This window comes from Echiichthys vipera, assembly GCF_963691815.1.
Source record: "Echiichthys vipera genome assembly, chromosome: 4".
Classification (NCBI taxonomy): Eukaryota; Metazoa; Chordata; class Actinopteri; order Perciformes; family Trachinidae; genus Echiichthys; species Echiichthys vipera.
In genome coordinates this window covers 11,622,028-11,643,966 of record NC_139829.1, presented here as the reverse complement: position 1 = coordinate 11,643,966, position 21,939 = coordinate 11,622,028, and the positions used below count along the sequence as shown (strand labels likewise).

The following is a 21,939-nucleotide window of genomic DNA, read 5'->3' as shown; positions in this document are numbered from 1 at the left end:
AAAAAAGGGATATGCCAAGTTCAGCTTTAATTAGCAAAACCATTTTATCCTCCGAGCGCAGGAGCTCAGAGTTTTGTCCTAAGGATTCAGTGTACAGGGGCTTTGTTTTTTTCAATCTGCTTTAAGTTTTTCTTCAGGAAAAGAGGAAAAGAGCAAGACGGTAACGACACCCCCTGTTGTTCAGGTGAACAACACTCTTTGAGCAGTAGCAGTCAGCACAGTCTGCTCAGAAGATCATGCATCCCTGCGCAACAGAGACACCTATGCTACTGTGTTCCCTCAGAAGAATTACGGAAAAAAGGCTTGTCCTGGCCGAGCCATCCTAGAGTCCTTTCATCTTTAAGGCAGACCAGGACAGAAACAAGGAATAGAGTGTGGGAGTCCGTTGTGTTGCAGTACGTTAGGCAGTGAGGGCCATGCTCAGCAGGTAGAGGACAGTCATAAGAAGGCTCAGTGAGAGGATGTCTTTGTTGACTTAACATCTACTGGGGCGTGGGTGCCACCCCTTTCCCTATCCTCCCCACCCCCTAAAAATAAGTAAAAATGAGCCCGCTGAGTATGCAAACCCCCCACCCGTGGTAATGTAACACCCCCGTGCTGCACCCTCAGCCCCCTTCCTGAGCTCATCACTTGGAGAGGGGATCCTTGATCAACACTTCTGGGCCTCCACTGGAGACATGGCAATGTAGGAGCCATTCCTCATTGGCTGGTTGGCTGTGGTTTCTGACGGCTCGTCAGGTTTGTCGCTCACCTGAGTGTAGGCCGTGTCGTCTTTCACCGTCTGATTGGGAGGACAGAGAGCGTTAGTACAAACCATCGCAATGGCAAGACGACCGATTATTCTTTAACACTGAATACTGACATTAAAATGTAAATAAATGCTTTGAGTGAAATGTTCACAGTAAACCACATCTAAATATTGACACCAACAACCACCACAGAATACTTTAACTTCAAAATAAAGAATTACACTGTGAGGCGAGAACTCAAAAAGGAATATCATGTCCCATAAAGTTAATTAAAATTATAATAACCACAAATTAAAGAGGAGGATAGCAAACAAGGCAAAAATGAAGACTTACAGTAAAAGAATGAAAAGCCTCAGTAAAATCAATACGTTTTACTTCATTCTAAAACAGAAAAGGAAAAAAGGGGGGGTTACAGAAAATTAAAATTATCACATGGTTAATACAACACTTCTTCACATTGCAATTAAGCATGTTTTTAACATCTCTTAATGCTAAGCTAATGGTCTAAACTGTAATGCATGTGTACGCGTTAAAGGAATAGTTTGACACCATTTGAAACAGGCCTGGGGGGCAGAGGGACAATTCATTCTTGTTTTTTTGGATTCTCCGCTCACTGTGGAGGCGTGTCGGAATAAACAAGACTTTTCTTTAAGAAGTCAAGGCGACACGCGGTGAGAAATTAATAAATGATCATTGTGAGGGTGAAGTGTTCCTTTAACAAAAGTGGATTTGAGAATTGATGCCTCTCTCGTGTCTGTAGCTAAATGTGAAGCTGCAGACGTCAGCTTAGCTTAGCACAAAGACAGGAAACAAGGAGAACAGCTAACATGGAGGAATCAAAATCCACCGACCAGCACCTCTAAAGCTCACTCATTAATCTTGTTCAATACGTACAAAAACCATAGTGTGAAATCAACACATTTTTCAGGACGGAGCCATGCTAGCTGTTTCCTTGTTTCCAGGCTTCAACCTAAGCTAATATCTCATTGCTTCATGTTTACCATACAGATAAGATATGGGAATAAACGCCCTCTCTGTAGGAGAAAAAAAGGGAGTATTTCCCAAAATGTCAAACTATTCCCTCACATGTTGCAGGCGACCCCTCTGGACCGTGGATAACCTGAACTGCAGTAATCTGAGGGCAGCCAGGGATCAAATCAATAATCCTGGACTACTAGAGATAAGAGAGGTGAACACATGCTGTACATTCTTCTCAGGGCTATACAATGTCAGTGCACTTTGCTACTCAATAGTGCTAAGCTAGCTCGTAGCTACGCTGACCAAAAGGGAACTAAGATCCAAAAGTATTAAAGACTGTTAGAAAACATTCCGCAAGAAAACGAATACAATTGGATCCAGAATTGTGGGGGAAAAATTGCTCATGCTGGCTTCGCTGTGCAGGAAATCATGCAATTCGTTAGTTAACATGCACGTAGCTGGGGTTAAACCTGCAGCAGCTCAGCGAGGAAACGGTTAACCATGCAAAAAAAAAACACTTAAAAAACTGCAGTATTTACTGTGACGTATTACCACTATCTATTATCAGGCTCATTTACACCGTGAGCTAATGTCAGTGGGTAGCACACACTTTTCACACCAGGGTAATAACTGTGTGGATTAATACTACAGTTCAGTCCGCAGCAACTCAGCCGCATAGTTCCTACCTTCTTCTGGCGATTCCGGCAAAACAAGACGACGAGCACCAGCAGCAGGATGATGCCCATGCCCACAATGAGCAAAGGGAAGTTTGACACAAGAGTCACAATTAGGAGCAGCGTCCTCATCTGGGATGCGGAGTCGTCGTCAATAGTCGCCGTCTAGATTTGAGAGAGATGATCATTCATTAGTGATTCATTTTACGGGTTATGAGAACATGTTTGGCTCAGACTGTACTGAATGAAATCCTCACCTCATTGACGAACATGATGGGGAAAATGGTCTCGTTGATGAACTTGGTTTTGCTAAAAGAGCAGAAAAAGAGAGAGACGTGGAGGTCAGGGAGGACATTCGGCTCAACGTGTGGGCAAAATGAGGACACGAGTGTGGCAACAGCGAAGTGGGTCAGAGTTCGGCAAAGTTCGACTTACGGGAAACCTTGGACTCTTTTCAGGATGATATTGAGCTGAGCTCTCTTGCAGGCACGAATGGGAACCCCTGTGGTCTAAAATAAAGAGATTAAAAATACATTATTTGTTTAGAAACAACAGCTCAGAAACCTTTTCTTTCCTATAATTCTCACATATTAACAACAAACATATCTCCCAGCCTTTAAACAGTGTCTGGATGATTAATTTAACACCTTACATTTAGACAAGATTCAATTTACTAATTATTCAAGAGAAATTACATTAAATTTGGTCGGATTAAGGTGACAGGGTGAGATGATCTATTTGTTGCCTATTTCCCCCTTTCTTGAGTTCATTTTGGACATACGGATCAAATTTCTAGCAGATATCTCCGGGGCCGTGACATATTCTGCAGTTAAATTTCTGTTAAATTTCTTCTTGTGTTGTACAATATTACAGCAAAGTTTGTATGTACAATCAGATATTGATATGTATATTTATATATATATGCCAAGTAACTATACAAGTTCTAAAATGACATTATAGGTGACCAAATCCCCTTTTTATAAAAAAGGAGGGGAAATAATATCTGTTTACTCAAACTATAAATATATTTCATGGTCAAACACACAAATATTACAAGAATGCTAGGATTATGAATATCATCACATGTAATCAAGTGTAAATCTACATTATGCAACACCATATGAGTTAGCACTGTTGTTAAATATTTTAAAGTCACTCTCTTCCTAAATGTAAGCTGACCAAAACAAATGCAGGAGAACCTTCACTGCAAACAAAAACAAGCAGAGCTATCACTGTTAATCAGAAAACCTTTTGTAATTTAGATAAAGACTGTCATTAACCGCCAGCTCAAGGTTCAACACAGATTCCTCTGCATTGATCTAATCTGTTGGGATATTAAATATTGAATACCGGCTGCAGGTCCAGGTACGTCTCGTGTTCCTCTTTGTTGGGGCTGAGACCCTCGACGGCGTTGATGTACATCGGGTCGGCTTGATAAAAGTGGGGGAAAGACACCACGATGGGAGCACCTTGAGGGAAACACGAGTCAGTTAGTGTTCACATCCGGAGATGTATCTAAACAACGAGATTAAAGGAACGTGAGATAAGATAAAAGATGGTATTTTGTAGCGATATAGACTAAGTTATATAGTGCAGCAGATAGCTAGAGAATGTGTGTGAGCCTCAATAATGATTAGCTGACACAGTCAAAACAAGAGTGCCCCTGCAGCACAACAAACCCTGTTTTTACCTTTCCTTTCAATTATGTGAATTTTTCCTATTTTATTTATTCACTTGACTGGTTAATTGTACTTTCTTTAAATTTATATTTCCAAATATGAAGGTGTAAATGCTGTTTTTTTAAAGCATTATCCACACTACCAGCAATGAAATTCTGGAAAACTAACACTGAAACCTTTATTTACCTACGTATTATTTTGTGGCCTAGGAGCATTCAAATTTAAACATAATCAATCCATTAATAAAAAAAAAAAGACTTGAATCCTTCTGCTGTTGCTAAAACAGACATAAAATAAATTATAAGCAACATAACAATTTTATTTTACACTTAACTGCTACAGCAGATGTCTTCACATAAAGATTTAAAGCAGGAATTTAAGAAAAAATCTTTCGTTAACTGTATGTACAAGCTGTGATAGATCATATAGAAGATGATAGGATTTTTTTTTAACCCCACAGCAGTTTCAGAATGACACCACTTTGCACATGACATGACAACAGGGCTTGGTCGTGATTGGAAGGATTTTTGTGATGCTTCTATGAGAGCCAATCAGGTGCGATTGCCTCATATGAATCAGAGAAGCTGATGCAGACAGCCAATCAGGTTTGAGCACATACATCAATACTATACTGTTCTCCCACTAGGTCTGTATATGTTGGAACAAAATTATATATTTAAAAAAAACTTAAATAAACTGCCTGTAAATAAAACAAACAGCACAGATATGCTTCTGTAACCCCAGAACCCTGCTCTGATCCTACACTGTCCTCATGTGTCAAGCCTTATCAGAACAATCCAACTCCACTCAATTACCACCATAAAATACTTCAATGGCCTCCACACACAGGCAGCACAGTTAATCATTGAACCGTGTATTGAGTAAAAATCTGGCGTGCTCAAACAGTGGGAATGTCAGATAACAGGAAGGGGACGAGGCGGTCTGAAAGGACATTTTTGGGGGGTGAACTGGATAACTGGGTCAGACTCTGGGGGGGGGGGGGGGGGGGGGGGGGGCAGTCCCTTACCTTCTCGACAAACGCTGACTTTAAGCACCCCAGTGCCGAGACAGTCTCCCGCTGGCACACAGAAGCCCTCGTTAGTGGGGTTGTCTTTGGGGTTCATGAGTACGTCGTTAGGGGGTGCGAAGCGGTACGCCTGGATCCCTTTCACCTCCACGTCTTCCACGTACGCTAGATGGATAGACCTGAGGAAAGAAAACAAGACGGTGACTACTTCAGAGAATCATAAAGCAAGAGCTATGCACTAAGTGTTGTCTAAATAAAGAGCCATCAAGAAGAAGGAACTTCCTTAGGTCAAAAGCCTTCCTATCTAATCCGTCCTTATAGCCTCCCACGTTTCTCAACGTCAAGCTCTCAACTTTTCCACGTGTGTTTTCATCAACAGGCTTATCAGAAGTTGTAATAAGCACAACTCAGGTTTTTATCAGTGGGTGTGTAGGCCTACTGTGCATGAGTCAGTCATAATCACTTAAACGTCACTGGGAGTTCGGGTACTCGCCCCGCAGGGATGCTTTGACTGTAAACAAATTCACAACCACATAAGCAACGCGTGCATACCTGCAGAGATCAGCAGCAAAGATGTAGAGCAGCTCGTTCCTGTTTATCAGAGGGTGGAAGACGGCGCCGTCCGTACCGTTGATCATGTTGCTCTGATTGGAAGACCACCACGACATCTCCCTGTTGGTTAAGAAGAAAACTGGGGATATTAGAGATGGGTGGAGCTGAAAGTACATTTACTCAAGTACTGTACTTGAGTACAATATGGAGGTACTTCTACTGGACTACATTTATTTTATGCCATTTTATCCTTCTAAATCAGCAATTCAGAGAAAATATTGTATTAATAATTACACAGCCCAAGGTGATACCTCAAATATCTGGATTTGTCTGACGGACAGTCCAACACCCAAAAAAGATTCAGTTTAACAACATATATGAATACTTATGTAAACTTAAAATCTTCACATGTGAGGAGCTAAAATCTATAAATGTTTGGCATTTCTTCGTAAAAAAACCTGATTGTCAGAAAAGTTGGATAGATTAGTTTTCTGTGATCACCTTATCACTCTAGTTAGCAATGATTTCTGTTTAAGGTTAAGAAAAGCTGTAAAGTATCCAATTTCCCAAAAGAAGACAAGAATCAGCCCAAAGTCCAACAAATGAGGAAAGTTTGAGCAGCAGAAATTTGTTTTTTCTACTTTCACACCAAAAGAATCATCTCACGACATCTCACATTCGTCTTTTGATCCTCCAGAATATTCTATCACTCACAGAGGCCACTTTTCTGCAGTATGATTTTGATTATTATGTACATTTTGCTGATCATACCTCTGAATTTGAAGTACGACGTTTACTTGCAATGGAGTCTTTGTTACACGGCTAAAGAAAAGGCTCTGAATGCTTCTTCCATTACTCAAATCTACCTACACCTACTGATTACATTAAAAGTACACAGACACTTCAAGATATCCAAACAGTCATTTTTCAGTGATGTTCTCGCTAAAGCCGGGGAGCAAAGCTTTATCCTTTGGACTTTCCAATAACACCGGTTGTGTAACAACAGAAGGTGAATGAATGTCATTACTGGGTGGAAGTGGAAGCATGTGCTTATAAGAAAGTGTTTCCTACTATTGAGGAAAGCAGGAAAAAAGAAAGAAAGAAAGAAAGAACTGCCTGACATGAGTTTTTACCTCAGGCCGTTCCACGTGTCGATCTTGCCATAATCCAAGTAGTTCTCCTCGCCGGTGTGGAACACAAACTCTCCTTCATGGGTGCCATTTTTCTGTGAAAAACAAGAAACGAGATTTAGGGAAAGCTGCTGCTGACGGACGACTGTTCAGGATACAGCAGAATCAGAAACTGTGCTTATGTCTGTGGACAAAAGGACGAGGGAAATAGAGAAAGAAATACTGCTTTGTATTTAGCTTGCCCTTTGGCGTATTCTCGTCAGACTCAGAAAGGCATCAGGAATCGATTGACGAACCCCAAAACAAAAGAATTGGAGGGCTTATTCACATTAACCGGTTTGACCTTTGAGAAAACAACACTAATCTTTAGCGGGCTTTCTTTACGGTTAGGGCTGCAACTAAAGATTAATTTTATTGTCGATTAATCTGTTGATTGTTTCCAGTCATCGATAAAACATTTCATCTAAATTATCATTAGTCCAAATCTCATATTGGAGATGCTGGGTTCTGTGAGTCTTTGCTTGAAAACTTACTGAAGAAATTATAAAATAGTCAATTAACTGATTGAACCGAAAACCAGCTCATAGTTCTATTAAAGTGACTCAAAATGCTGCACTCATCAGAAGGCTGCTGTTGTTGCAGACGTTGCTCTATAAACAGGAAGTACAAACATCTTCCATCAGCATGTGGCCAATCTCACTTCTCTTACTGTTGCTTTGCCCCAACCCGCAACCTTTCTTAAGGTGTTTGCACAACAATATCGTCAAGCTTGCCTCTTGAAAAAATGTTCAGGAAAGACAGAAACACGTACCTTCCACATCAGTCCAAACATTACGTCCACGTCGGGCTTCATGGCGTGGACTTTTGTGAGAAGAGGGTCTTTGAAGCCCCACAGAACCTCGTGGACAGTTTTGGTCATGAACACCTCGACGCCCAGGCTGCTCACGTACATGGAAACCAAAGTTCGCAGGAAGAAGGAGTAGGAGTTCAGCTCGTTCATGATCGCCTGAGGATGAAAGCACAATTAGAGAATGGAAAGATTGGCTCAGTTTCTGTCTTTTTTTTTGTGGAAGATCTCATGGTCCATGCTGCATTTAAGTTCAATTGGCGTGTTTGTCTTGGCCCGATGTGACTGAAGTTTGTATGTTCAGCATAACAAAATGTCACAATCAAACTTCGAGGACAATGGCTTGGAGTGCGTTCGGGGAAAATGTGAGAAAACAAAAACACACGTGCCAATCAACTGACATAAACTCATGATTACTGGCTTCTCAGGGTCATAATAACACACATTATCCTGTCCAGACACAATGTCTTACCACAAACGGGATGTTGACGGTCCTGATGAGGTCCACCTCTGGGTCACCAGCTGACTTCTCGGGCACAAACACAAAGGTTTTGGGGTTCAGGGCGTAAAGCTTGGTGCCGTTCTCCAGGAAAGTTACGTTCTCCCGCGGCCTGTACTCCCTGGTGTGGAAAGGTCAGTTAGTCCAGATGTCTCTTGTTTTGATTTCACACAGCAGTGACAAAATGACTACAGTTGAACCAGATGGAAAATGTGTCTTTCTTTAGACAGGACTTCAAAACCCAGCTAAAATGATAAGCGGTTTCCATCACTATATATTACACACACATCTACAGCTGCAGCTCTATTTAGCTCTTTACATCAAACCTACCTATAAGTATAAGGTCCGATCTGTTTAACAGCTGCCTTCCCGCCTGCCAAGAACACCTCAGGATTGGTCACATTGAAGAAGTAATACTCCATATAAACAGGTGGAGGTGGATTCTTCCATGATTCAAACACTTGGCTCTTCTCCGTCAAAGTAATTTCCTATAAACCAAAAGAAAAGGGAGGGGGAAAAAAATTCAGATTGAGTAAACAGCAAAGAAAGTGTTGAAATAATGAACACACTTTGAGTTGAACGATGTTTTATTCACTGTTCTGAATGAGTGCCATCTGAAAGAATACAGTGCACTCTTCTGCAAAGAGCTGGTGCCAGGCCAAAAACCCCAAAGCCCAGAGGGAAGCAGAGAAAAGTCATAGCTCAGAGATAAAAAAAAAAAAAAAACATAAGGAAAGGCAGAAAATTTAAGCAAAGCCAGCACCAAGTGTCTGACCTCAACAAGTCTGTGCAAGAATCTGACTGTGGGACACTAGTCAGCCCACACAACACAGCAACATGTTGCAATAACATAACATGGCATCTGTGCGGCGTTAGCCATGAAACGACATGCAGGATGTCAGGTGAGTTTTTATATTCAGACTACGCCACACCACAAACAAAAGAGTAGATGGTTTCACTCATGTTTTGACTTTGATCATGTGGAGAAAAAAAAAACATGTCTGAACATAAGCATGAGAAACCGTCAGGCTGTACATGAAAAACAGTCCACTTTCAGTGCAGTAACGGCTTCCAGTATGTTGACTGAAGGTGTTTGTTACTGAAGGAAATAAGAAAGTCTATTCTATTCTTGGTGGTGTATTTTTAAACTTGGGAAAGGATAAATGATCCATTTCCTCTCGTGTCTTTCTCATGGAGAGTTCCTGAAAACCTTCTGTCTCCTGCGTGCAGAGAGGTGCACTTGAGGGAGGCTATACATTGTCTTCAGCAGTCAGTTGCCGTTGAGAAAATAAAGTTTAAGGTGTGGCCGGCACTTCCTGTTTGGGTTACAACTTCCGAACTTCAAACATGTTATGCTTTCTAAAGCGTTGTTCTACTGCTTTTGTTGCATCTTCTCCCCTTTGTTACTTTACAAAAACTTTATCTTGCTGGTCTGAATGGAAAAAGGTGAAATGGTTCAGCTAACTGAGGAAAAGTGTTGGATTCAAACACACTTCAGCTGAGGAAAACCGCTAATTTGTGTATGTCATTATGAATAAACAGACCCTTAAGACAGAATTTAAATTATTTGTGCGGTTTTGGGCCACAACTAATGATTACTTTCATTATCAATTAATCGGCTTATTATTTTCTGATCTTATCTATTAATTGCTTAGTCTGTAAAATGTCCAAAAATAATGAAAAAATGCTCATCTCCGTTCTCAAGAGCCCAAAATCATTGCTCCAAACACACAAACATGCAAAAATAAAGATTTACAAGTTTACAAGGATATTAAACTGAAAAAGCAGCAAATGATGATTGCCTAATGAATAATCATTGCAGCTGTAGTGGGGTGTGCTGTTGTGTTCAGCACATTTCTAAGCCTGTAGTGTTCTTTGCATGAGTGTTCTTTTGAATTTTCTGATAATAAAGAATTACAGATGTTGCATTGCACAATTTCAGATTCAACCCAGGAAACCATCACAGAAGTGTTAAAGCAATGAATTATCAGTTGGACTGACATCACAGCTTCGCAACTACTTCCAAAGAAATGGAACTGGAGGTATTTAAGACGTGGGATTCTCCCGAGTCTTCAAGATCGTTTATTCTGGCTCTTAATTAAGAGCTGAAGTGAAACCAGGTTATGCAACAGAAATGTGTGACCATCACGAGCAGTTAGTGCACTATTGGACATCACGCCAAACCAGCAGAACTGACCAAATGTGTTCCCTTTCAAGAAACAAAATGCAAACATGTCATTTTCGAAACAGGCTTCTGCTTCGTCTGGCTTTTCCACTGCAGCATGACGTGTGACTGTCGGCTGCAGGAATCCCTGTGTTTTCCCACCTTGAACAAAGGTCTTTCAAAAGGCCTTCATCAGAGTCATATGAACATCATTTATCTCTCAGGAGAAAAAAACAACAACCTTGCTCTTTCAAAAACAGATACACAAGCGAGGGCCAAAGTGGAGAGATCTGTCAGTGTAATCAAAATACAGTGTTAGTCAGTCACTGGTGGAAAGGCTAAATGTCTTAGAAGGACTCAAACGAAACAAAGTAAACCGGTCCTTAGCCAAACAACTGCAGGTTCAGCTTAGGTGTGGTGTGACAAGATCCTGCATTTATTGCCCTGAAAATCCTTCACGCAAGTGTCCCCAGTGTTGAAGACTCTGCATTCAAGGGTTGCGTCATTTGCACATTTTAAGTAAAAACACAATGTTTTAACAGTACAACCTTGCTCTTGAACGCTTCAAAAGCTCAATCAGTCATACTACCTTGAAAAGCCTCCTCTCACAAACAGGGCTGAGAGGAGTGGCATGAGTGGGTGTTCTCTTTTAGTTTCCTTGTCTGAGCAGAACAACTCGGGATAGGCCGAGGCTGGAACAACAACAAGGCACAATGAGGTTTGCTCGCAGGCAGAAATCATGCCCCCGAGGCCAAGAAGTCTGTGACATTCCTTAGATGGCTTTAACGCTGCCTCCCTCCACACCCAGCCCAGACCTATACAATCTGTATCCCGGAGGCAGCTTGTCTCAACTAGGCTACATCATTATTAAAAAGGGAGCCACATTCGAGCATCAGATTAGGTAGATTTTTGGAGTCAGTTCAGTATGTCCGGGCCCTGACTAATTCAATTGGAAAGACTGTGGCTAAAGAGGATTAGCTATGCTGTCATTTCGTGTAATCGCCAGCCACATCAGAGTTATGTCCCCTGTTGATGAACTTTGACTAACTCTTTTAATTTGAAGTCCCCTGGGTGGCTGCCCTGATTCAGAACGAGACACAAATGAACCCCCGACCTGAATTTAACTACAGGAGGGGGAAACCATGTCAGAGAGGAAGCTGTTTGTGAGTCCCTGAATTAGACAAATAGTGTGTCAAGCTTTTCTTTTCTCCTTCTTCTTAAACAGGGTGGGGGCGACTTTGAGAAGACAGCCTTTAAAATACAGATTATGGAGTGGCACAGAGCATCCAACACAGCGATTCATGTCAGTGAGAGGAATGTGAGGGATTTTAAAGGGAAGAGAGCAGCAGCGGGTCTGCAGGGTGGGTTAGGGTGTCAGCTGCTAACTTCCCCCACCTCATCACCCCTACATGCCCTCAACGGTACTGAAGGGGCACCGGTCCCCACAAGTCCATCAGTCTAACCACATATCTGCTTCAATTTAAATCTGGCTCAAGTCAGAAGTAAATGTTTAACTCTACTTTACTCCAAAGGGTCAGCATGATTGTTCAATCATTACAAAAGGTCAACTGGCCCATTATCTGGTGAACTAACCTGACTTACACAGTCTCAAGACAAGGAGAGAGCCATCAAGCTTTGTGGAGCAGTCAAGACTCAAAAACTGACAGGTGTCACAAGTTTTAAAGCATCAGCGGGTTAATGGGGGATTACTGCAGAAGCATTTGAAAAACACAGACCTTATGTTCTCTGGGTTTAGAAATGTAAGGACACATCGATCAAATGAATGAAGATTTGACTGATGTATTTATGCTGGATACTCCCCACTCACCTTCCTCTGGCCACATATGTGCAACTTGCTACAGTCAGACTGACTTGCCCAGGCTCCCTTCCCCCAATCCTCCAGACCCGCACACCTCCCCCCTACCACCGCGTCCCTGCTGGCTAGGATTTCTACTACTACTATTACTACTACTACCACCACCACCAACACAACCGGTTAACCTGCTCAGAATAGTCAACCGTCATGAAGTCAGTATACCGAGCCTGTATCAACAGAAATGTGTCACCGGGTCATGCGCGCAGGTTATCTAAACGCCACGGTATCAGCCTGCAGAAAGAACAGATCGTGCCTTTCCTCATTTCTCTACACTCCCTTTCATTCATTAAAAAAAAGAAGCTAATTGAGTCCTGTGATGACTTGTCAGGTCATAGAAACGCCGCAGATGAGTAGAGGAATGTGAGAGGAGATACATAAAATGCCATAAACCGGGGTAAGGTCATGATAAACTCACCTCTGAGAGTCGCACAATTATAAATCCCCTTGAGGGAGTTACAGGGGATTTCTACCTGCTGCGAAGCGTTTTTTTTTCATTGGCTCGCGGTGTAACGTTGAATATATAGCCTACACGCTGATTAATCGTCAATACGAGCTCGGACAAAACACCCGAAGCTGCACAAATCATGTAACTGGACTTACACGCTGCACAGCCTCACATCATGCGGATTCACGAAGGGGAAAGGCTTTGGCTTCATCGCGCTGAGCTGGAGCTACAGTATGCAGCAAAAACAATATAAATGACCACTAAATGCTAAATTAACACAATGTACACTCTGGGTAATCTTGTGAACCTGCATCCACAGCCAGAAGTGAGATGCTGAATCCGCATGATTGACCACTGCGGATGAAATGCTTTTACATTTAACCCCCTTTAAATGTGACAGATGTTAGAAGTGTGAAAGGAGGGAAACATTGAAAACAACTGGCTTTTGCGAGGAAGATAGAATAGGTCTCACCTTTTTTAACCGGCTGTGGATCATTGTTTGGAAGACTTGAGCCACGACGAGGGCGATCCCCACTATCAGGAGGTGAGCGCACACGATACCGGTGGCGTAAATGGCACAGGATCTCCGAGTCATGGTGCCGGGCGGATGTGCTGATGTCCTCTCGGGAGCAGATATTAAAAAAACTTCACTGAAGTCGATGATAACTTCCCCCAAAAAATAAAAAATAAACTACTGACAGCGATGTGTAGGGTTGTGGGAGCTCGGATCCGCCGTCTCCTGAGCAGCAGCTGGGGCTCAAACTTCTCTCTTCACCGCCCTGTGGAGGAGTGGTCTTCCCGGCGAGGCTGCTGGGGCTAAGAAAATAATCAAAAATATTGGCACTTTTCATCAAAATCCGATTTTATACCCTAAAAAAGAGGGTGAGAGAGGACTGAGCTGCTCGGAGGCGGCGGTGAAATGAAACAGCAGCTCTCAGCACATTGTAGAAGAAGAGCTGTCCACCTCCTCCCCTTTCCTTTACGCATTAATGAAGTCGGTCAGGCGAAAAGCGTCGTTTTGGGGAGGCTGCATGGGCGGTGGGTGTGTGTAAAACAGAGAGGAAAGGACAGTGATGGTGCTGATGTCACCGTAAAAGAATACCATATGATAAACCAACTTTAAAACAAAACGCAGACCTATCTTTTCATGTTTTAGATATATATTAAAAATATAAGTGCGCCTTTACGCGCAATTTGCAACTTCAGAGCGCAGTTTTATACTTATTATTTACTGGTGTGATGATAGTCAAGTTACTGGCATGTCTGAGTATGCAAGAGGATTATGAATGAATGAGCAGCAGCATGCTCTTATACGATGGAGTATTTCTATCCCCCGGCCACTTCAATGAGATTACCGAGAGAGTTAATGCACATGTTGCAGGGGTATTATTTGAAAAAACAGTGACACTTTCACATTTAAACTAGAACATCATGCTCCACTCACGGGGGGAAAGTGAATCATGAGGAGATCCGTTACCTTTTATAAGCGCGCCGCTATCTCGCCTCATCACGTCTCCTTAAAAAAGCCCAGCGTGGACATGACTAATGTGCGAAGTTAATGTCCAAGCAACCAACGATCGTTGACGCGAGCCCTTTGTCCGAGTAGCTCGAGCTCTCATTGGCTACTGCCCTCCCGGACCACCGTCCTAAGACCACCCCCTCTGGACGCTGATTGGTCCGACGCTGGTGAGTGCGATGCCGGAGTTGATCGACTGATTTCGGGGCGTGGCTCCTTTAAAGGGGGAACCGACGGCGTGATGCTCTGCGCCGACAGAGAGAGGATGTTCAGCAGCGGCCGGCGGAGCCCACTTTATCACACACATGATGTAGTGGAGGAATAACAGAGAAATGCACATGATTAATGGCCTGCATTATGGTCTTTACGAGGTGAAATACCACTTTAAATTGACAAAACATACATCATTTTTGCACACGAGCTTATAAAGTCATCTCCATGAAGGGAAATGTCACATGCAGTTTAACTGTCAACAGAGATGTTGACAAAACTGAATTGAACCTTGAGACAAGATGTTAACAGACTACACAAAAGCCTTTAATGCCATTTGTAGAGCAGATGAAACTAGAATATGTGTCTCCAGACATAAATGAAACAAACATTTCAGAGGATTTACACTTACGCTTCATGCTAAACATACAAACATGCTACATTCTGCAGACAGGATGTAGCAACTTGAATTTACTGGTATTAAGTGACTTGAAATTTTCTGTTGAAGAGTCTTGAGTCTTTTGTGAGTATATTTCAACCAAATCCACTCCGGTATGTTTCCCCTTCATATTGCAGCTGAACAGCACACTGACGCTACAGCAACATTTCATTAAGGGCCTGAAAAATCTACATTCGCAGCCAGCTTCTTCCTCCAAACAGTCACGGCCCTATTAACACAAGTTTTTGGTTATTTCATGAGACAGATTTTTCTGTATTTTGTGTTCCGCCCAAGCTCTTCTTGTTGGTTTGTATAAGTGGGCAGGTGGAAAAGGTGATGTCATGTCATTTCTGTGCACCATTTAGCATTTAAATAAGCCTACAGTAGAACTAACAAAGCAACTTTACAGTGCTGAATAGCTCTGCTTCAAAAAACATACACGCATCTAAAGGCTTTTTAGTGCCGTCATTTGCAAAATGAGATGCAGAAGCATGCAAAACAACATAAACTACATAATTATATTACTCCTCCTTACACATGCCCCATGCCCAGGGGCATAGGGCATGTGAATGCACCACTGTAAATGCAGGAGGTTTTGAATTCACATTAAAGCTTGTTGTTCTGCTTTCGTTGAAGCAGTTCCTTATTGACAAACATGTTATAATCTGTCATATCTCAATGGTTACACAGATGGCGTAAATAATCAATGTGACCTGCAGAAGGAAAAAACAGCAATGACATGAACTTCGCAGCAACACGAAAAAAAAATCCATTTGTTTCAGCACAGCAAACACGGATCTGTGCGATGCAGCTTTTGGCTGCTGGATGGACAGCTTTGTCAGAGCTTTGGTCCAGTGAATATTGATTTTTGATCAAAGCAAATGGTTCTGTGCTCATTTTCCACTATGATTTGGTTCACGCAGCTGTAGAAGAACTAGTACAGGCATACTGTGTTCACAATGGTAATTAAATCCAGATTTCTTTGAATGGTAAATGTAAATAATCAAAAATATAGGTGCATCAAAGGGCAGTGGAAAATGAACTTGAATGTCAACCGGTGCAATCTAATGCATGCTGAAGTTAAAGATGTTACAGACCTCTAAATGTTATCAGTTCTCCACAACGATTAGCTCATCAAAGTACAACCGGAGTTCGGTCAATATACGATCAAGTTTTTATGTCATCAAAGGTCAAAGGTGACATTTTTCATGGATTCTGTGGCACTCAAAGCATGTAACTGCCGTAAAGCTGAAACAAGACACTGGGGATTGAAAGCCACCACCGTCCTTATTTACAGACAACAACAGCTGCTTATCTCAAGAGCTTTTACCCACAATTCTAGCAGACAAGATGTCGGTCCAGATAAGTAGAAGGAGAAAAAGGTTGGCTAAATTTGTCTCCACTCCCCGGTTCAACCAGTCATTCACAGATCCACCCAACACACGGACTGGGATTTATTTTGGGGTTTGATTGGTAGCCAACAGGTAAGGATACATCCTGCAGTGATGGACAAACTGAAAGTTGAGCGAGGTCATGCAGCCACCTCTTTCATAATCCATTCATAAATAAAGTAGAACAAAGGACTACAAATGTTCCTCGGGAAGTGATATACATCATATTGTTTGATGTTTCTTACTGGAAGGAACTAACTGGGCCGGACTCTCAGCATTAATGTAATTGAGTTTTACCTCATTGTGCTAAGCCTTATAGCAATCCCAGAGGATGGGGGCTACAGGAGGGGGCAGCATCTGTTCAAACAAGAGAAGTAAAAAATGCTAAAGAAAATCATCAGGGGGGAAGGATAACAGTCAAGTAATGCAGCAACATTGTTTCTGCCAAAAGAAAGAGCGGGAGGGTGAAGAGGGGTAAAACAGTTCAACCTTTGTAATGGTCTCTTTTTATGTTTGGTCAGCAGAGCGACACAGATTTTTTTTCTTCTGATTTTTTGTTGTTGGACTTGTTAGAAGCTGAAGACACCCAGCTTTGAAAGCCTACACAAAGCTATTTGATGACTGGAGCTTGTTTTTTATGTGAATATCTCCATGTACAGCATTATGAAAGGGGTTCATGGTAAAAAGGCGAGCATTCACGCATACCACAACAAAGAGACTTCTATCCAGAGGGTAAATAATTTTGGACAAGCTCTTCGAACTGATGTTTGTTGTCCCCACAAATCGTTCATTGTGTTCCAACACATTTTGACCCCCACCAAAAAACTGCACCAATAGCTTTTGGTTTGCACTTTGAAGACAAGGCTAAAGTGCAAATACGGCTCAACAGCAAGCACATTTATTCGGACACAAATGTCCATTAATGAGTTTGAGAATACAGTATTCTGCGACTGTTTCATACACTCTGCAGTCAACTTTTCAGGGTCGTCCGTGATAACTGTGCAAAATGGGTTACGTGTTCACTTGTGGGCTTCGCTTCACGTTGTGGTTAGGAGCCATTTAAGGTCACCACTCCCCACACACCCAGTAATTAAGAGTCAGTTACTCACTAGGTGAACAAAAAGTTGTTATCCAGTTAACAGGAAATGTAGTCTGACTGTAGATATTATTAATCGATTCAATGTAAACTTTGCAGAAGCCAAATATAAACACCTTTAACCTGCCATCCAACACGCAGTATGCACACATTGCTTTTAAATTGCAATTTCTTAAAACTGTATTCATCTGCAATACTGCACAAATAAGACTACGCCCTGGTAAATAGAGCTATCTGAGGCTATGAATTTGTGTGTCAACAAGAATAAGCAGCTGTGTTTGAATTGAGACAATTACTCATATGAAGACTAACAGCCAGGCTTGCAGCTCTTTGAGGCTGTATGCAGCAAACCTTTGAGCTAAATGCTAACTTAAGCATGTTAACATGCTGATGTTTAGCATGTTTAATGTTTACCACGTTAAACATTTTAGATTAATGTGTTAGCATGCTAACATTGGCTCATTTGTTACAGAGAGTACAGATGAGGTAGATCTTCGTTTTGGAAGTATTTAGTCATAAACTAAAGTACTGGAAAAAAGTGGATATTTGATCTGAGAGTCAGAGGATCATCATAGTGGTTTATCCTGAGGGAAACATAAATGTCTGTACCAAGTTTCATGGCATCCAACAGTAGCCTAGATGTTGTGCTCAACACACAAACACGGTGGCGATAGATGTTAAGTCAGGTGATCATCACAGTCAGCAGGATTCATTTGGTTGGTACCATGAATACAAACAATACTAGACAAAAATACAGGTACAAAATCTTATAGCAATCCATCAAATAGGTCCATCCGACCTACAGTACATTGCCACACAATGGCATTATGGTTTGGGAAAATTCTACCAACTTTGTAATAGAAAATCCTTCTAAACCTGTGTTTAGACCATCTTGAAAACGGCATGATAATTATATCCAAATCAAGGCAGCTTTTCTCAAACATAACAATTTGGAGGAGCAACGATTAAGTAAAAATGTAAAACCAACCACTTCGTCCACCAGTCACATAACATCATCTGTCCTCCCTATCTGCAGCTCCCTCTTTATATCAACACAACAGAAACAACATTAACTCTTTCTGTAAATACTGCTTATCATGGTAAGCGGTGTCCTCCACCCCATACGGCTGTACCACGGTGGAGCCTGGTACTGAACATTAAGTCACGGTACTTTGGAGGCTGAGACAGTCTTTGTAAGGCCACAGACTGATATACAGGCATAGCTGTGGGAGTGGAGACTTGTGAGGAGTGGCAGACCTTTTCACTGGAGGTGATTAAGACAAACGGAGCCATTAAGAGCTATGGGAAGAGTATACTACACTGAATTTATTCCTGGGATAAACCATTTTGCTCTCCTTGGAGATGATCACAGTGGCCGAAAGAACTTGCTGTGTTGTAGCAAACAAAAGAAATATCATATGTCCTAAGTAACTAAGTACACCTTTACTCAACTGTGCTTGAATATAATTTTGAGGCACCTGTACTTCACTTGGGTATTTGCATTTTCTACAACTTTTTACTTCCCCTCCGACAACTTTTTAGGCTCAGCTGAGGCGGAAAAGTTGTAACAATGAAACCAAAAGTGCAATCGAAATTGACTCAGGGAATAAATCATGACGTATGTAACTTACATTCCCATTGAAGCTTTCACTCCAATAAAAAAACTATAACTATAGAAACTAACTAATAAATAACTTAACATTTGGTTGAAAACTGGACTTGTTAGTTGTTAGTTTCACAAAAGAGTAATTTCTCCTCTAGACCTTTTAGCTGGTTTCATTTAATTAACAGTTTGAGGCTTAAAGCGGTAAAATTATCGAACTATTCATAAAAGGAAGTCTTCTTCTTTTCTGCTTCATTAATCATCTCACAACCTCACACAATAATCCACCCCAACTACAGTAAAATCACACTTACAGCATGAAATAATGAATCCGCATTAATTTAAAATGTGACATATAATAATTTATCAGCCTTTTTTTACGCAGAACCAGTAATATCACTTGTAATGGAGTATTTATTGAAACGTGTACTTACATGCTCTAAGTAGAACTTTGTGCTGCAGTATGACCCTATCCCCGTTTGTTAAACATTACTCTACACTAAAGAACAATCAATGTGTTTCTATTTGTCATGTAGTGTATGCATTCTCATGGTATGAATTTCAAGTTTATTTATTCAACAGCAGTTAAGTGATGAACTGACCAGAGAATTCCTTTGTCCACGTAGGTGTGGTTCATTTCCCACCATTCAACTAATGCGTTTTGTAACAGAAGACAGCGACTCATTGTTCCCGCAACAGTGTTAATTTAAGAATTCAAGGAGGCACCACTTTCACACATTATAATGGCAGAAAAATGACTATGATCTTGATAACAACATATTCTTTCACTTTTGGAGCTCTTATTTCCCCTATTCTAAGAACAGCTAAAGAGTCACAGGAAAGAGAGAGAGGGGATGACACGCAGCAAAGAGCTCTAGGTCAGATTCGAACCAGGGCCACTGACAAGGACTGAGCCTTTATGGGGTGATTTTTTTCCTCAGTGACCCAGCTTGACTCTGCTCTCCCCCGACTTGAGAGGAGAGTTACACAACAATGTATGAATTGTGCATTAAGTATATTCTGAAAAAGCCAGCCCACTCGTTAAATGTGAGGTGAAAAGTGAGGTTGCAAGATGTACTCTGGCGGCTAAATCACAATAAACAATGACAGTAAATAATGAATTAAGTCATGTGGAGATATAAGGATGGTAAGCTATATTACCAAATAAGAAACCATGACCTATGGAAGTCTTAAACACATGTGTTAAACTATTTGGCTGCTAATATATACAATAGTGAAAAGATTAGTCGATTGATGAGCCATTTTACTGACGGAAAAATAAATGGTGACAACTTTGAAAATAGATTTTTCAAAAGTTATTTATCAAGAAAAATGGCATTTGGTTTCAGCTTCTCAAATGTGCCGATTCTCTTGTTTTTATATAATTAAACTAACTCTTAACTCAATCTAAGTCAACTGAATTTTTTTGGGACAAATTTTAAGACGTTGTTTCCGGCTCTAGGGAATTGTGATGGACAGTCAATACTGAAAATAATTGTTAGTTGTGGCCCTATTTATATGTTTACTTATTTTTTTAAAGTGTTTAGTGATATCTAATTATTTTATCGTAATTGTAATAGTTACATAAAGGACACAGTCCTTTTTAGAAACAAAAACAACTCAAAAATGATAACAATAGAATGAAACCTTACAAAAATAGCTTGAACTACCGTAACTGGGGACTTGACCGTTAACACCCTAAATTACATTTTTGAATCAGATTGTGCTGGTGAAAACTTGAGGAAGTCAAATTTTATTAAATTAATCAAATGATGGAGCTTGTTGTGACTCTAACTTTGAATAAGGGTCAGGAAAATGGGTCTAATTTCCCTCAAAGTTGACAGGACCTTGGCCGTAGGACATTGAGGACATTGAAGAAGAAGGGACCTGTCGTGCCACACCTGTATGGCATCCTGTACAAATTGCTGGGAGGTTAGCACATCCTCTCTGGCGTATTGTTTTCTACAGTTGCTCCACATCCTAATGACTGTGAAACATGGCTGTAAACTTATTTTCCAGCAAAAGCCAGCGTGCTGCCAAACCCTCTGATTTTTACCATAAACAAAAACATTTCCTGTGTATTACACAAGTTTCCCCCAATTGTACTTATCCTGCAGTTGAGAAGTAGAAAGTCTCTAGAGGAAAATTAATGTGGCCCTGGTGCTTTGTTGGTTTTTTTTTTATTGTGTATGTGTTGAATAAGTAAACAAAATCAATGAACACACAAATAAACAAAATTAGCTCCCCTTACCCTTTCTGAATAAGATAAATACAAATACATGTGCTGAAATAATGATCAAAATGATTAAAATCTATTTGGATTTGTTTTCATATTGCACCAACTCACTACTTCAGTACTGATCACAGTGTAACAGCAAACACAACACCTCAAAGTCTGCATGTGTAAATAGATACTGTCTCTCCACATCCTGTTTTTTTTTTTCCAAAGGGGCTGAGCTTTCTCAAGTCAGACCATCTTCGTGCAACCATTTAGAGAGCTGTTTGCAGACAATGACTAAAGACGCAAGTGTCGTATTTCAATATTTATAAATCAGGATGCAAGAGAAGGAAATCCTCATCAAGAGGAAAAAAGGTACAGCAAGTGAAACTTGGAGCACACAAAGTTTCAGGCATTTCCTCACTGCAATGAAGTAGCTAGATGGATAAGACTATGCCAAACGCAAAACGTTATCTTACTGATCTAGAGCTCCCTGTGGGCATGCAGGACTTTTATAGGGTGTGTTTGAGTTCATCCAGGCAGGAATACATCGCTTTTATTGACCCAACGGTGGCAGAATTTTCCCCTTCCTTAGATAGACATGTAATATTTAAAGTGAAAAAAATTAAAATACCTGTATTAGAGGTATATTTTGAAAGAACTTGGTCTGCTGGTATTTCCTTATAAAAGAGCTTTTTTAAGTACTTAATGAGAACAGCAGGCCCAAGCTGCCACAGTGAACTGAAAGATTCAAATGTGAACAAATATAGTTAATCTCAATACGAGCCCTAGTTTTAAAGCATGCTGACGTTTTTAAAAATGGAAACTTCAAGTCATCAGCAGACC

At 41.0% G+C, this 21,939-nt stretch overlaps 1 protein-coding gene across 2 annotated transcripts; it reads right to left on the bottom strand.

Moving 5' to 3' along the window:
- Positions 1-616: 616 nt before the first annotated feature.
- Positions 617-13,571, bottom strand: scarb2a (scavenger receptor class B, member 2a). Of its 2 annotated transcripts, XM_083913091.1 has the most exons (13): positions 13,093-13,571; positions 8,466-8,623; positions 8,109-8,256; positions 7,601-7,795; positions 6,793-6,884; positions 5,660-5,779; positions 5,108-5,286; positions 3,752-3,870; positions 2,837-2,910; positions 2,659-2,710; positions 2,414-2,566; positions 1,083-1,130; positions 617-781 (listed from the first exon to the last, which is right to left on the bottom strand). In XM_083913091.1, exons 1-13 carry the CDS (start codon positions 13,213-13,215, stop codon positions 650-652), a joined length of 1,593 nt encoding a protein of 530 aa, XP_083769217.1. In that variant the 5' UTR covers positions 13,216-13,571; the 3' UTR covers positions 617-649. The 2 variants fall into 2 exon arrangements, with proteins under 2 accessions (XP_083769217.1, XP_083769218.1); XM_083913092.1 differs by lacking the exon at positions 1,083-1,130.
- Positions 13,572-21,939: the final 8,368 nt, after the last annotated feature.

What these genes read in the sequence shown, in the direction of transcription:
- scarb2a (XM_083913091.1), bottom strand. Translation starts at nt 13,215, where the DNA reads ATGACTCGGAGATCCTGTGCCATTTACGCCACCGGTATCGTGTGCGCT. An exon ending in TTTGCTGCTGATCTCTGCAG is followed by an intron (nt 5,287 to 5,659) that starts GTATGCACGCGT and finishes TTCTTTCCTCAG; the next exon opens with GTCTATCCATCTAGCGTACG. An exon ending in CGTACCTGGACCTGCAGCCG is followed by an intron (nt 2,911 to 3,751) that starts GTATTCAATATT and finishes TCTTTATTTTAG; the next exon opens with ACCACAGGGGTTCCCATTCG.